The sequence below is a fragment of the Indicator indicator genome, chromosome 32 (genome assembly GCF_027791375.1).
Source record: "Indicator indicator isolate 239-I01 chromosome 32, UM_Iind_1.1, whole genome shotgun sequence".
NCBI classification, from domain to species: domain Eukaryota; kingdom Metazoa; phylum Chordata; class Aves; order Piciformes; family Indicatoridae; genus Indicator; species Indicator indicator.
Genome location: NC_072041.1, coordinates 9,886,944 through 9,900,712, shown reverse-complemented (window position 1 = coordinate 9,900,712; position 13,769 = coordinate 9,886,944). Strand labels below are relative to the sequence as shown.

General features: G+C 50.1%; 1 protein-coding gene across 2 annotated transcripts; it reads left to right on the top strand.

The window, feature by feature from the left end:
* The first annotated feature begins 4,002 nt into the window (after positions 1 to 4,002).
* On the top strand, positions 4,003 to 13,201 carry YBX1 (Y-box binding protein 1). 2 transcript variants are annotated; one of them, XM_054395128.1, is made up of 8 exons: positions 4,003 to 4,159; positions 4,528 to 4,591; positions 7,961 to 7,994; positions 9,981 to 10,070; positions 10,243 to 10,545; positions 10,799 to 10,881; positions 10,990 to 11,254; positions 12,836 to 13,201. In XM_054395128.1, the coding sequence occupies exons 1-7, from the start codon at positions 4,003 to 4,005 to the stop codon at positions 11,222 to 11,224; spliced, it is 966 nt and encodes a 321-aa protein (XP_054251103.1). In that variant the 3' UTR covers positions 11,225 to 11,254; positions 12,836 to 13,201. The 2 variants fall into 2 exon arrangements, with proteins under 2 accessions (XP_054251103.1, XP_054251102.1); XM_054395127.1 differs by having other exon boundaries at positions 10,978 to 11,254.
* The last annotated feature ends 568 nt before the right edge of the window (positions 13,202 to 13,769 follow it).

Here is a 13,769-nt window from a genome sequence, read left to right as displayed (position 1 = left end):
AAACCCAGGAGGTTCCATCAGAACCAGAAGAAGAACACCTTTGCTGTGAGGGTTCCAGAGCACTGGAGCAGGCTGCCCAGAGAGGGTGGAGTCTCCTTCTCTGGAGAGATTCCAAACCCACCTAGATGTGATCCTGGGAAGCCTGCTGTGGGTGTCCCTGCTTTAGCAGATGGTTGGACTGGATGATCCCCAAAGGTCCCTTCCAACCATGGTGGTTTTATGACCTGGAGAGTCTCCAGAATCTTTCTATAGGCAGCCTTACTGAAGCACAAGAAATCAGCGTGACACAGACTTCCATCCCCATGGAACTCTGGGGCGAGTTAGTTGTAAACAAGCATTTTTAAAACCTGGCACTAGGCTGTTACAGGAATTTACCTGGGGGTACAGGGATGTGAGCCGGCCTTTGGGCTGGGAAGCAGAGAATAGCTGTGCTGTAGGTGTGAAATTCAGGGCTCCTCATTCTGTATGGTTTCAAAGAGCACAGCCAAGGCTGCAGGCTGGTGGAAAAACTCTCCCAGAACTGAGCTCAGCTGTCTGCTGACAAGAAAGCCCCCCTCACAGGTGCTAGGCTACAGCACAGGGTTTCTCATTTGGCAGATTAAGTATAAAGGAGGTGGGACAAATTCTGTTGTGTCACCTGCACGCCTTTCATCCCATCTAGATATATCCCATCACTGCTTGGGCATCAGCAGTGCCTTGAGTGGGGCTATCTTGGATGTGAGGGTGATCTGGCTGCGACATCTGTCACCCCATTGATCACCAGGGTTGATTCAGCTGATCTGGCTGGATAGGCGGGTGTCCCCTTCCTCCCTCACCGCTCCATGTGCGCCCTCCCGAAGCTGCGCGCTCGGTCGAAGAGGACGACCTTCCCTGATAGAGACGGTACCATTCATCGGTCAAGGCTATATGGTAGCTGCACTCCCCTGCTAGAACCTCCAAACAAGCTCAAGGTCCATTTGTAGGAGAACATAGAGTAGTCAAGCTTCCAAGACTGCAGACACATCCAAGTGAGGCACTGCATGGGGCAGTCTGAGAAATATAAAAAGGGAGACCTCATTGCTGTCTACAACTACCTGAAGGGAGGTTGTAGCCAGGAGGGGTTTGGTCTCTTCTCCCAGGTAACCAGCACCAGAACAAGAGGACATAGTCTCAAGCTGCGCCAGGGGAGGTTTAGGCTGGAGGTGAGGAGAAAGTTCTTCACACAGAGAGAGGTTGGCCATTGGAATGGGCTGCCCAGGGAGGTGGTGGAGTCACCATCCCTGGAGGTGTTCAAGGGGGGGTTGGACGTGGCACTTGGTGCCATGGTTTAGATAGTCATGAGGTTTAGGGTGACAGGTTGGACTCGATGATCTTTGAGGTCTCTTCCAACCTTCTTGATTCTATGATTCTGTCTCCAGGAGGTGCAGTCCGCCCACTTAATTTGTGCATTACCCAGTGCTGGGCAGCAAGCACTGAAGTGCTGGAGGACCAGCCCCACATGTATACCTTGGTGTGCTTGTTTATCTGATGTGACCAAAGTCCTTGAAGACTTTCCTGGTCTCTGTTCCTGGGATTGCAGAGCTGCTGAGGACACTCATGCTCACTTCTCTCCAGCCCAAGGCCTTCTTGTACCTGCAGAACACCAGATTGATGAAAGAAACACAAAGCACACACCACCATCCCTTTCCTCTCCAGCCCCAGAAAGACTTTGCAGAAGGCTCTTCCCAGTGAGACGAAGGTTGAAGATTCCCAAGAGAGCGCTAAAAAAAACCGGACTTGGATGACTGCTGTCGGATAGAGGTGATCAAAACCAGAGAAACTCAGATGCTGGTCCTGCTCAGGAAGTGTGCCCTGATGGCCCTTCCCTGTGGGGTTTAGGCAGGAGCTTGGCTCTGGGCAGCTCACATTGCTTTGCCTGCTGGCTGCAGAGCTGGGCTTTGCAGTTCTGGCTGCGGGTACCCAAATTCACCACTCTTCTTCAACAGGGAATCCAGCTCCTCTTTGGGTCCAGGCTCAGCAGTACTTTCTCAGCCTGATGTACTCATGTTCCTGCAACCAGCCTGTCACCCTGCCTGCAAAGCAGGGGTCACAGAGCTTCCCCAAATTAACAGCAGCCAATCCCTTACAACCTCTCTGAAAGTTGTTCCCATGATTAATTATATCTGGCTATGTTGTTCTTTGATGCTGAGCATGCATAGTTTCAGCTTTCCAGCTGAACCCTTCAGATATGTTGTGTGTAACAAGTCCTCTTAGTTCATTTGAGGATGAGATTAGCTTCTGGGCCCTGCAGTGTTGTGTCATCATCCTCCCCCATCCACATGACTGCCATGGTGGCCGACATTTTCTCCTGTAGGTGCATGGCCCTGACATCCTCACAGGCTTCATCACTGAGATTTGAAGTTTTCTGCCCAGCTTTCTCCCTCTAGAGTCCCTCAGATGGCGGATTCCCTATTTGCCATTATAGTTTAACATCCATTTTTCAATGGACATACTAAGCATCATCCACTTTTGATACCATTGTGTTTTCAAGGTCACAATGCTGATGTGAATCCCTTGTGGAATTGTGTTATTGTTTTAAAGCTCTCCATTAGCCAAGTTGGAGATCTCAAGGAGAAGTTACCAAGATAGCTTGACAAGGCCTATGTCCATAACCCCAGTTGTGGTAGGTTGACCCTGGCCCCGTCCAAGACTCTCACCTGGCTCTGGTGTGATGTGGGAGACCAGGTTCCTGGCTTTTATCTTCCACACTAAGATAGGGGTATCAACAGTAATCTGTGGGTGATGCTGGAAGGGCTGATACCAAGGGCATACGCTACACCAAAGATGGGTCAGGAAACTGCCTGTGTGGGGAGCAGGGCTCAGAGCTGCCTCATACTCTCCATCCCTCTGGCAGAGAAGCTCTGCTGAGAAGGAAGGAGGGCAAGGGAAGATGGCTTTGACTAGACTAAAAACTAGGCTTTGAAGAGACCTCTGACCCAGGTCTACAGCCTGGCTCTTAAAATGACTCAATTAGGAGGCATTCCGTGGAGTGACTGTACAGGCAGGTGTGATCCCAGGAGCTCCTGTGGAGCAACACAAGCATAGACAGCAGAGCCCATGCAGTGCACCTGCCCTTCATCGTGTCTCAGTTATGTAGGTGCAGCCCAGACCCTTTTCCCCTCCTCACCAGGAGGCACATGCCTCAGGACCTCTGCCTCACCTGGGGTGGTAGTGAGACGAGGCTGAGCTGCTCCCCAGGAGGGATCAGACTGGGCCACCAGCAGCCGCGGAGGGAGTTAGGCTAGGTCTCCCCACAACGTTCAAGACAGTGCTTTAACTGCGGGTTGTGACGTTGGAATCGAGTCCTCCGAGTCTCCAGCTCTGTCATTCCCCACCGTTCATTAACGCTTTGGGAAGCGCCGGGGCTCCCTCCGCCTTCGTTTTCTTAAAGTGAGGGGAAACGCCGGCAGCGAGGGGCGTTGGGCCGAGTGCCGGTAACAGCAGAGCAGGGGCGGCCCGAGCGGAGGGTGTGAGAGGTATAGGGGTAACTGGCGGTAACGAGGCGGGCGCTGCCACATGGCCCCGCGCGTTTCCCCAGCCAGGCCCGTTGGGGGTGGGAACGGCGGCCGCGGCCAACCAGAGCGTGGGGGTGGAGACTTCGGGTAGACCGGTGAGAAAAGAGAGCCTGGCAGCCGCGGCCGGAGCAGCCAATGGACACGCGTGGCTGTAGAGAGACAGGTACCACCACCAATAGGTGTTCGATAAGGGGCTGTGGCCGTGCGGGGAAAACCAATGGGCTCTCCAGGCGTTTAACGGACGGTCCGGGAGACGAATAGTGTGGCTCGTGGGCGGGGCGCGCGGGGTGGCTAGCCGGTGCGGGCCGCCATTGTGGCCAGTTCGATCGGTATCAGGAGCGGAGAGCGGAGCTCAGCGAGCCCGGAGCAGGGAGCAGCCCCCCCACGGCCGGCCTCAGTCACCATCACACCGCGGGAGGCGGCGCAAACAGCCAGTCACCACCACCGTCCGCACCGAACAGCCGCCGCCATGAGCAGCGAGGCCGAGACCCAGCCGCCCGCCGCCCCCGTCCCTGCGGCGGCCCCCGCCGCCCCCGCCGACTCTAAGCCTAACGGCGGCACCGGGAACGGGAGCAGCGGCTTGGCGTCGGCGGCGCCTCCCGCCGGCGGGGACAAGAAGGTCATCGGTGAGGGGAAGGGCGGGGGCGGCGGGAATCGGGGCGGGGAGGGTACGTCCGCGGCGGTTGGGAGGCCTCGGCGGCGGCGCGAGACCCCCCCCCCCGCCCCCCTCTAAACGCCATCGCGGAGGGGCGGCGCGAGCTCCCCCTCACTGAGGGGCGGCGCGCGCTGCCTCCCGCCGGCGCGCGCGCCCCCACGCTCGCGGCCATTGGGCTCTCTCCGCCGCCTCTTCCTCCTCCCGCGCGCGCCGCCGGGCCCCGCGTGTCGGCGGATGGGGGCGGGGCGGCTCAAAATGTCCGCCACGCGGGGTCTTTGTGTGCGCCGCCCCGCCACGTGCCGCGCTGACGCCGCCGCCGCCTCTCGCCCCTCTCCTCAGCAACGAAGGTTTTGGGAACAGTGAAATGGTTCAACGTGAGGAACGGTTACGGCTTCATCAACAGGTGAGGGCCTAGGGGGCGCTGGGGAGCGGGCGCGGGGGCAAGGCCTCTGCTCGGGCCCTGGAGGCCTTGGGCCCGACGCGGAGCACGCTGCTGGATGACACGGGCTGCTGCGGGGCTTGGGGGAATCAGGGGCTTGGTGACACTTGGCCGGTGTGTCCTGCCTCTGTCTCAGGAGTTCTATTACCGTCGGTTTTTATTTGGTTGTCTTTTTAGTGCTTTAATCTCGGCGAAACCCCACTCACCTGATGGCTGTATTGGGATGCCATACTTACTACGTTAATTTTTTTTTTGATGGTTTGAGTTTTGGGGTTGGTTCGGTTGGGTTTATTTCTGTTAAGGTTATAAAAGTCTGGTGACTGTTAGCACACAAAATACTTGTTTAAACTCTTGCATGAGGTTCCGTTACATCAGTGCAAGTCAAAATGGCTGTGAGCATTTTGTAATTACAAGCACCCTCTCCTGAGGAAACCCTGAAGGTATGGGGAATGGAGCAAAATTCACATTTGTGCACCACACATCGAGTGTATAAAGGGGTCTCAAGAAGTAAGTGCCTAAAAGATTCTTTTTATAGTAGTATTTCAAGGGAAAAAAACACTTAAAGGTTTGTGTAAATACTTAAAGTTGGTATATCAGTGTAGCTGTCCAGAGGTGGAGGAGTCCTGGAGTTGTTCTGCCAACCAGTTCTGGATAATTGGGGTACTTATCAGTTCTGGAGGGCCTCCCCACAGGTTGCTTTGCAGAGGCCATAATCCAAAGCACCCTTCTCTTTACCTGCCTCATATCTCACCTGCAGTTTCAGAATTTGGCTGATGCCTTGGGAACCTCTCTTGAAGGAAGCAAGTGTAGACACTGGTGCTTCTGGTGGGGCTTTTATTTCAGTTTAAATACTACTGCTTTTTTAAAAACTGTGTTACCTTAAAACAATCTTAAGGGTCTGCCAAGTTTCTTAATTGGTTTTGTGCCAGCAGCTTTTAAAAACTTGTCTCTAAGTCTGCAGTTTGCATTCTTTATGCAGAATTGAGTGTTCAATGTTGTGTAGTTGAGGTATGCTGTAAACTTCAGCTTTGCTGACTTTTGTAAAGGCATATACGGGCCAGGAACTCTGCCTCCAGGGAAGGCTTTTTTTCCCCACTTCCTTTGCTAGTGGAAGCGCTCAAGAGCGTGAGTCAAGGGAGGAAGTGACAGCAGCTAGTTAAGACATCCAATGGCTTCCCCAGCCATTCATTTGGCAGCTGTTTAATCCCTGAGGTTGCCATTTTTAATGAGAAACCCAGGATGATCTCGTTTTATCAGGAGATTAGAGCCACAGCCTGAGAGCCAAACTGGAGGACATTTCCTGAACTCTGGAATCGCTTTGGCTTGATGTGAGGGAGACTTCACCAGAGCTCCTGCCCTTGGTTGTCTTTGCTTCACCCAGGACTATCTACAGCTAAAAATACCTTGGGAATGAAAATTAGTTGTGGTGTAGTTGCATGTTAACTTCTAAGTGTTTCCTGTGTTCTTTTAATGTTTAAAGGGCATCTCTGTTCTGAAATGCTAGATTGGCATCCGAGTGTCTGTCAGTTGTATGTTGGAGTTACCAAAACAAGCTGCTGACTTGGTCCTTGCTGTAACTGCAGCCATGCATTGATACCTGGCTTTGTGTTTAGTGCTCTGCTGGGCTGAACACTGGTGCTTCTTTAGTGTCTGCTTGTCTTCCTAGTATTTTGTATTTTTAGGGTTTAAAGAATTAAAGGGACAGATAAGCTAAATGGCTTGTTAGGCCTTCAGATCAGGGCTTTCTTTTGTACCTTTCAAGTTTTCTTTAAGAAAATCATCATTTCCTGTTACTCCATCCAACTGGCTGCACTCTTGCTGTGCTTCTAGGTGTGCTTTTTCTGGAAAGCAGTGTCCAGACAATGTGGCAGGTGCTGAGGTTTAAAATCAACTGATATATTTTTTAACGAACTGTGTATACCCCTTGAGCTCTGTGACAGTCAGTTGTTGATCTAAAATCCCAGTGTCCTCTTCAATGGAAACCACGTTTTCAAAAGGACTTTAGAAACAAGCACCTGATGATGTGGAGATGTTGGGCAGGAGTGCAGAGCATCCCTATTTGCCACACATAGGCACTGTCCCTTCCTATTGCCATTGTCTGCAGAGTGAAGGAGGGTGCTGAGCATTGGTACTGAAACCTGTTAGTGGTAAGAGACTGCCAAGAAGAATGTTTTGGCTCGGGCTTTGCAGAGGTTTCTGGATGCCTCACTGCAGAGCTTTGGAGATAAGCAGCCTCGTGATGATCAGACTAGTTCTGCTTTGTGGTCTTTTAACTGCCATTTTTCCAGTAACCTCAGGGGCCTGTAGGCCTCAATTCCAAGAGAGGAAGCAATGTGGCTTATTTATGGTGCTGCCCCACAGAATTGTCATTGCTTGGATTAAGTTTTTAGCAAAGTCTTAGTTATTCTTGTGTTTTAAAGCCAGTGGTGAGGAAAACCTAGCTTTATCTTCAAAGGAAAAATTAATTCTTTATTGTGTTACCCATAGCTCTAAGCTCTCCAGTTCTGAGTACATTTTCACATAGCCTTCCTTAGCAGTGTTTTTAACCAGCAGTTCTAAGAAATAAAAGCCACTTTGTTACTGTTCAAACCATCCTGTTGTAACAAAGCACTGCAGCAAGATTCACTGGATGTAGTGCAAGCTTTGAGGGGGGGCATTCGGTTTGTTTTAAGTGGGCAGCTTGGACACTTTCAGCTCTACCTTGTAATTGCAGAACAGAAACTTCACTGACTTAAGTTGGTGCCATATTGTGGTTGCAGCATGGTGTTGTGGAAGCTATATCATGGTCACACTGAGGGATGCTTTTGGATCTCTGTAGATACAGACCTGAGCTGTTTTATGTTTGTTGTGAGGGGACAGACCCAAATCCTTTCCTCTCTGTGCTCACAAATACAGCGTGAGTAAGCTGTCTTCAATGGTCAGCTGGTGGTGTTGCTTTCTAAATGAGGAAGACATCGAGAGTGAGAGGATGTCACTCTGGAGAGGTCACACAAGTGTTGATGTCATGGCCTGTTTCAGAGGTTTCCATAGCTGATCTCCCACATGAAACACTTCCAGGAATGATTGACTGGGCACTGTCAGGTGTTTGATCTTCAAATGGTGGATGTGAAAGAGAGAGGGGTGTGTGAAAGGCTGTCACATGCAACTTCTGGACTCTTCTGTGCTCTGAACCTTGTGAGTGCTAAGTGAGTAAGGGACTAGCTGAGAGTGGGTTGAGGAGTGTTGATGCTTAGAGCTTGACAGATCCATGTTTTGACTCCACCCCAAAGAACTGATTTTTTTTAATTTACTGTGAATTTCACACATGAATTTAAATTTTCTGTTGTCTTGCAGGAATGACACCAAGGAAGATGTGTTTGTCCATCAGGTAAGATTTCCCTGAAACTGAAGGTTAACACCTCTGAAACTTGATGTGCATGACCTGTGTAATGAGGATTGAAGCTGTGGAAGAACCTTGTGTTCTCCAAGAGCTGTTACTTGAACACAAACAACTGTTTCTCACTATTGAGTTGCAACCTGCTTGTGGTGAGGACATAGATATGGGGGGTTGGGTAGGCTGGTGCCGATGTCTGCACATATGCTCTGCTGGCTTGGAGATGCCTGTTGGAAGTACAATTAAACTGCCTGGTGGATTTGTGTAGTTGTTAAATGGAAATAAAGTGAAATGAGAAGCTTGCAGCAGGGGGAGAAATTACTTGGGTTGTCACAGAGATGCAATGTCATTGAAGATTTTTTTAGGCAAAACTTAAAGAATTTGTTGCTTAAGGCTTTCAGTGACAATCCACAAATATTTGAATAGGCACTTAATCTGTGTAATAGGTATGTGGACCTAGCTGTCATGGACAGTAGCACAGGAACCTCTGGGAGCCAGCCCAGGGTGAGGCTGTGCCATATTTCATGGGGCAGGTTGGCCTTAGCCCATGCCTTTGACTTGTGAGGCTGTGATCAGCAGCTCCCATGTCTCCTGTTGTGAAGCAGCCCACAAGGAGCTGCTGAGCCTCTTGGAGTCAATGGATTTTGTTTCAAATGAGGAGTATTCTGATGGAAAAAATAACCCCTGAAAAGTGCTTTGACTTGAGTTTGATTTTGCCAGCTCTGTTTCTTGCTTATACCACATCTGAATTACCTGTAGGAGCACTTGTTTAGAAAACGTTGTTAGTGATGGGCAGTGGAGAAAGGCCAAGTGACTCCACTGTGTGTGACTGAGGCAATAATACCTGCCCTGAAGGCAAGCTTCCAGGCTCCAGTACTTGATGTGCAGGTGGGGTTACCTGTAAGTGACCTTAGGTAACGGTCAGACTGCACAGGTAAACATTGTCTATGTTTCTAATAGCAGAGTTTGGCAGTAATTTGTTTAATAATTTTCTCAATAAGAACAGTTTTAGAGCTCTAATCTGAAAGAAATCAGCTTGCTTTAGGAGTTATAGCTGTGTATGCTTTTTGCCATCCTCATCATCAAGCTCTCAGGAAGAGCTGTTTGACTCAGCTGCTGTTATATAGGTTGAGATTTGGGGTCATGTTTTTGTTCCATTCAGGAAAAGAAAACCAATTCAAATTCTGTTGCTGGTATTTTATAAAGTTGTTGGACTTGCTTTACTGTTTGGTTGCAGTGTTTGGTAAGCAGAGTGTGGCTGAGAGCACAGTGTATCAAGTAGGAATTCAGCTGTCAAAAGTACAGTCCACTGCTGAAGAGCAGAGAACGTTCACTGCTTTCTGGTGATGTCCTTTAACATGCAGATACAGAGGCTTGTTTGGTTCTGACACCTTGAGAGGTGATCTTTTGGTGTACAATACACAGCTGAAGTGAGTTTGTGGTTCATTGGTCAATACTGTGGCCATAATGGTGGTGTTGGAAGCCTCAGAGGCAGAAACATTTGATTTATGGCCGTGGCTGTATTTGTGTAGCTTGGGCTGTATAGGATGTGCTGGGTGTGTGGTTGGAAAGAGGGTTCTGTATCAGTGCATGTGCTTCAGAGGAAGAGGCAACGGCTGTGGGAGTGTTCAGTGCCAAACTGGTCAGCTGTGCTGTGGCCAGGCTGCGTGGCAGGGGTGGGTTGGTGGGGTGTGCTCAAACTGCTTTATCAGCTTGCAGACACTGTTGACAGATGTTTCCAGTCAGTGCTAAAGCTGTTGCATGTTTCAGATGGGCCAGGAATGCAGTAAAGTAGGTACAGTTTATGGCTTCCTGGATTTTCACAGAGGTTTAATTGCTTTTTCAGGAGTCCAGGTCTTCCTCCTAAGATACTAAATACTCAAGTTCCTTAATGCTTTTTAAAAGAAAAAAGTCTTCAGTTATGTTAAGTGGTATTCTCATGCTGTGCCTGGAACTAATTCTGCAATTCTCTGTTGTTAGACTGCCATAAAGAAGAACAACCCCAGGAAGTACCTCCGCAGTGTAGGAGATGGCGAGACGGTGGAGTTTGATGTGGTTGAGGGAGAAAAGGTGAGGGCATCTCTGGGGGGCTGAGCTGCAGGCTCTGCTGTTGTGCCTGTGGTTTGAGTTGATGCCTATTGACAACTCTGGGGATGAATGGTTCTCCATTGCTTTGCAGCGTGCCTTGTAAATGGTGAGTGGGTGTTCAACTCTGTTCTGCTGTAACTTTGGTGCTGTGTAGGGTGCGGAGGCAGCCAACGTTACAGGTCCTGGTGGAGTCCCAGTGCAAGGCAGCAAATATGCAGCAGACCGTAACCATTACAGACGATACCCACGTCGCAGGGGTCCTCCACGCAACTACCAGCAAAACTACCAGAACAGTGAGAGTGGGGAAAAGAACGAAGGAGCAGAGAACGTACCAGAAGGCCAAGCCCAGCAACGCCGTCCCTACCGCAGGCGGCGGTACCCACCTTACTATATGCGGAGGCCCTACGGGCGTCGACCACAATATTCTAACCCTCCTGTGCAGGGAGAGATAGTGGAGGTAAGGTCTGCTTCAGCTGGCTGGCTGAGGAGCAGGGTGATGGGATGCAGGTTTTTGTAGCTACTTGGGATTGTTTTGGTAAGGTTTGACAGCAGGACAAAACAGCAGAGCGGATGTTGATAAGCTGAAGGTTTTAGTGTTGTAGCTTTGAAAAAGAGAAGGTGGCTCGTTTTGTGTTAACTTGATGAAGTGTGAGTGGCATCTGTGGGCTTCTGCATGTGGCAGAGATGGTTTGTTGCCTCTTATATTCCAGGGTGCTGACAACCAGGGTGCAGGAGAACAAGGCAGACCAGTCAGGCAGAACATGTATCGAGGTTATAGACCACGGTTTCGCAGGTATGCTGCAGATCAGCTCTGTCTTTGTAAAACCTTGCCTTGTAGCAACAGAGACAGAACATGGCGCTGGTCAGATGCTGCACTGTTAAAGCCTAGCTTGACTTTCAGGGGTCCTCCTCGTCAGAGACAGCCTAGGGAGGATGGGAACGAAGAAGATAAAGAGAATCAAGGAGATGAGACCCAAAGTCAGCAGCCACCTCAACGTCGGTACCGCCGTAACTTCAACTACCGACGCAGACGCCCAGAGAACCCTAAACCACAAGATGGCAAAGAGACGAAGGCAGCCGAACCAGCAGCTGAGAACACGTCCGCTCCCGAGGCCGAGCAGGGCGGGGCTGAGTAAACGCCGGCTTTACCATCGACCATCCTCCGGGTGCGTGCCTGCGCTGTCTGGCTGCTCCCTGCCCTGCACGCAGTGGGAGCACTTCTCGCTCCTGTGCTGTGCCAGTGGCACTCAGGGGCAAGCCTGTGCAGCTGAGCTGTGCAGGTGCTGATGGACTGGGACTGCAGGCTTTCCTTGATGCTGATGGAGTCTCTGCCTAGAACACTGCTCATCTGAAAAGCAGTCAAGGCTCACAGCAGTCTGCGTTTACCCAGAAATGGTCGTTCTAGTGGTGCTGGTGTCGTGACGAGAGCAGCCAGGAGAAACAGGTCCTGTGGTTTTAGTTGGCATTGTGAGCACCTGAGATTTGAGCACTCAGTCCTGAAGAGAAAGTGAGCAGCATTGAGACCTTTGGTGTTCACCCCTAGAAAGCTGATGCAGAGTTTGCAGGAGCCTATCAGTTTTTATCTAGAAAGTTTTTATCTAAACAAAGTGCTGGAAGCAGTGGCTGAGATGGTTCTTTGCATGGAGCATCCCAGGCAGCAGGGGAGGGAGTGCTGGGGTGCTAGTTGTGGCTGCCACTTGGGAGGATGGTGTGAAGGGCAGCGTGAAAACCCTGCTTTTGTTGGGAGGCGGACTGGCTGTGACACAGCCTGTCTGGTGCTGTCTTCCGATGGCCAGTTTTGCTCATCTGGGAGTGTTTTCACTGCCAGGACTCACTTGTTCTGCACTTTTCCTGGTACCTCCCTTTTCTGTCCTTCCCCTTTCTTCTCACCAGCATTCCTATGTTGTTTCTTGTGTCCTACTCATCCCTCATTGCCTGGAGAGCAGGCATACAGAAGGAAGCCACTAGGCTCTGGTGGTGGTGTTGACATTAATGGGATAATCAGGGAGCTGGGCATGGAGAGTTATCTTGGTGTGGGCAGTGGCCGCAGACTTCTGAAGCTGTGGAGATTCAATTCTTGGCTTGGGTGGTGCTGGATTTGTGGTGCAGGTGAATTACTTGATACCTCTCCAGGCTGCAGTGTTTTCTGTGTGCTGGATGCCAACCTTATTTGTATCCTGGTGTTCATCTTAGTAGTTCTCACCCACTGGATGCCATGGGCTTGAGGATGGTACTGTGCTGACGCTTCGTTGCTCTGTCTTGTCTGTTGATGGTATTGGACAGGGATAAATTGTAGTTTCTGTGGTTTAGGCAGTGATGTACCAAGGGCACACTGTCTGTGCTAGGCACAGGTAGAAATCTGCTCTGTAGCTGCCTTCCCCAAGGTCTTCAGTTCTTGTGCCCATCCAGGGGTGGCCTGGACTTCCTATCTGCATTTGCAGAGCTTTGTGTACCCCCAGAGCCTGTCAGAACAGCACTCCACAGGCATCAGAGTAGGTGAGGTGGCAGCAGGGGGAGGGGATTCCCTTGTACCGAATTCGGTGTCTTCTCTTCCTGGATGCCTTTGCACTTTTGTATCGATGGTGGCAGTTCTAGTCACAGATCGTAGGAGTCTGGTGGGCTGATCCAAGATTGGTGTTCTTGGGTGTATAGGAAGGGAAGAATTTACCAGTGAGACATGGTAAATGTAGACAACAGAGGTACCCCTCTCACACCTGTCTGATCATTTTTTTTTTTCCTTTTTTCAGTTTAGTCATCAAAGAAAAGACATAAGAAATGAAGAAGAAAACGAAATTCCAGCAATAAGAAATGAACAAAAGAATTGGAACTGAAGACCTTAAGTGCTTGCTTTTTGCTGTTGACCAGATTACTAGAACTATCTGCATTGTCTATGCAGCATGGGATTTTTATTATTTTTACCTAAAGAAGTCTCCTTTTGGAAACGATAAACACGTTTTTTAAAAGTCTGTTTTTTCTCAATATACCTTTAAAGGTTTTTAAATTGTTTCATATCTGGTCAAGTTGAGATTTTTAAGAACTTCATTTTTAATTTGTATGAAATATACACCTGATTTTTTCAAGTCAAACTGCAAGCATCTCTTAATAAAGGTCTTAAGGAGTTAACTTTGTGTGCTTGGTTGTTTGGAACCCATTTGTGTGTGGAAGGAGAGGACAGTGGATGTTTGGGGACTGACAGCAGCTGGGGGTCAATCTGGGCTCTAGGAAAGGGGAGGTGCTTGTGTCCATCCAGTGCCTTCCCAAGAACTCTGGGAGCGGTTTGAGGAGGTTTGATTTAAAAACAAAACAAAACCCACCACAAACAAAAAAAACACCAAACCACATAAACCCCCCAACCTGACCACTGGCAGTGTGCTGAGCTGCTTAGAACACAGCTGGGATGTCTTAGCAAGGGTGTGGCTGCAGAAGTTCTTGGGGGTCTTGCTCCTGATGTGTGGGAAGGGGAATTGCGAGTGGTAGGGAGCAGAAACCTTGGGAAATGCAGGTTCCCAACTGGGCTTGAAAGTGAGAGCAGCCTGGTGGCAGTCTTGGTTGTGCACAGGCCTGGTTCAGCCACCTTACTCTGCAGGGCTACTCTGCATCCAGGCAGGTGTGGGAGAACCTGGAAGCTTCAGGTGGTGAGAGGCTCCTCGTATTCCTGCAGTGCCCAGCCACAGTGCGTGC

What these genes read in the sequence shown, in the direction of transcription:
- YBX1 (XM_054395127.1), top strand. Translation starts at nt 4,003, where the DNA reads ATGAGCAGCGAGGCCGAGACCCAGCCGCCCGCCGCCCCCGTCCCTGCG. An exon ending in CGGGGACAAGAAGGTCATCG is followed by an intron (nt 4,160 to 4,527) that starts GTGAGGGGAAGG and finishes CCCTCTCCTCAG; the next exon opens with CAACGAAGGTTTTGGGAACA. An exon ending in ATGTGGTTGAGGGAGAAAAG is followed by an intron (nt 10,071 to 10,242) that starts GTGAGGGCATCT and finishes GGTGCTGTGTAG; the next exon opens with GGTGCGGAGGCAGCCAACGT.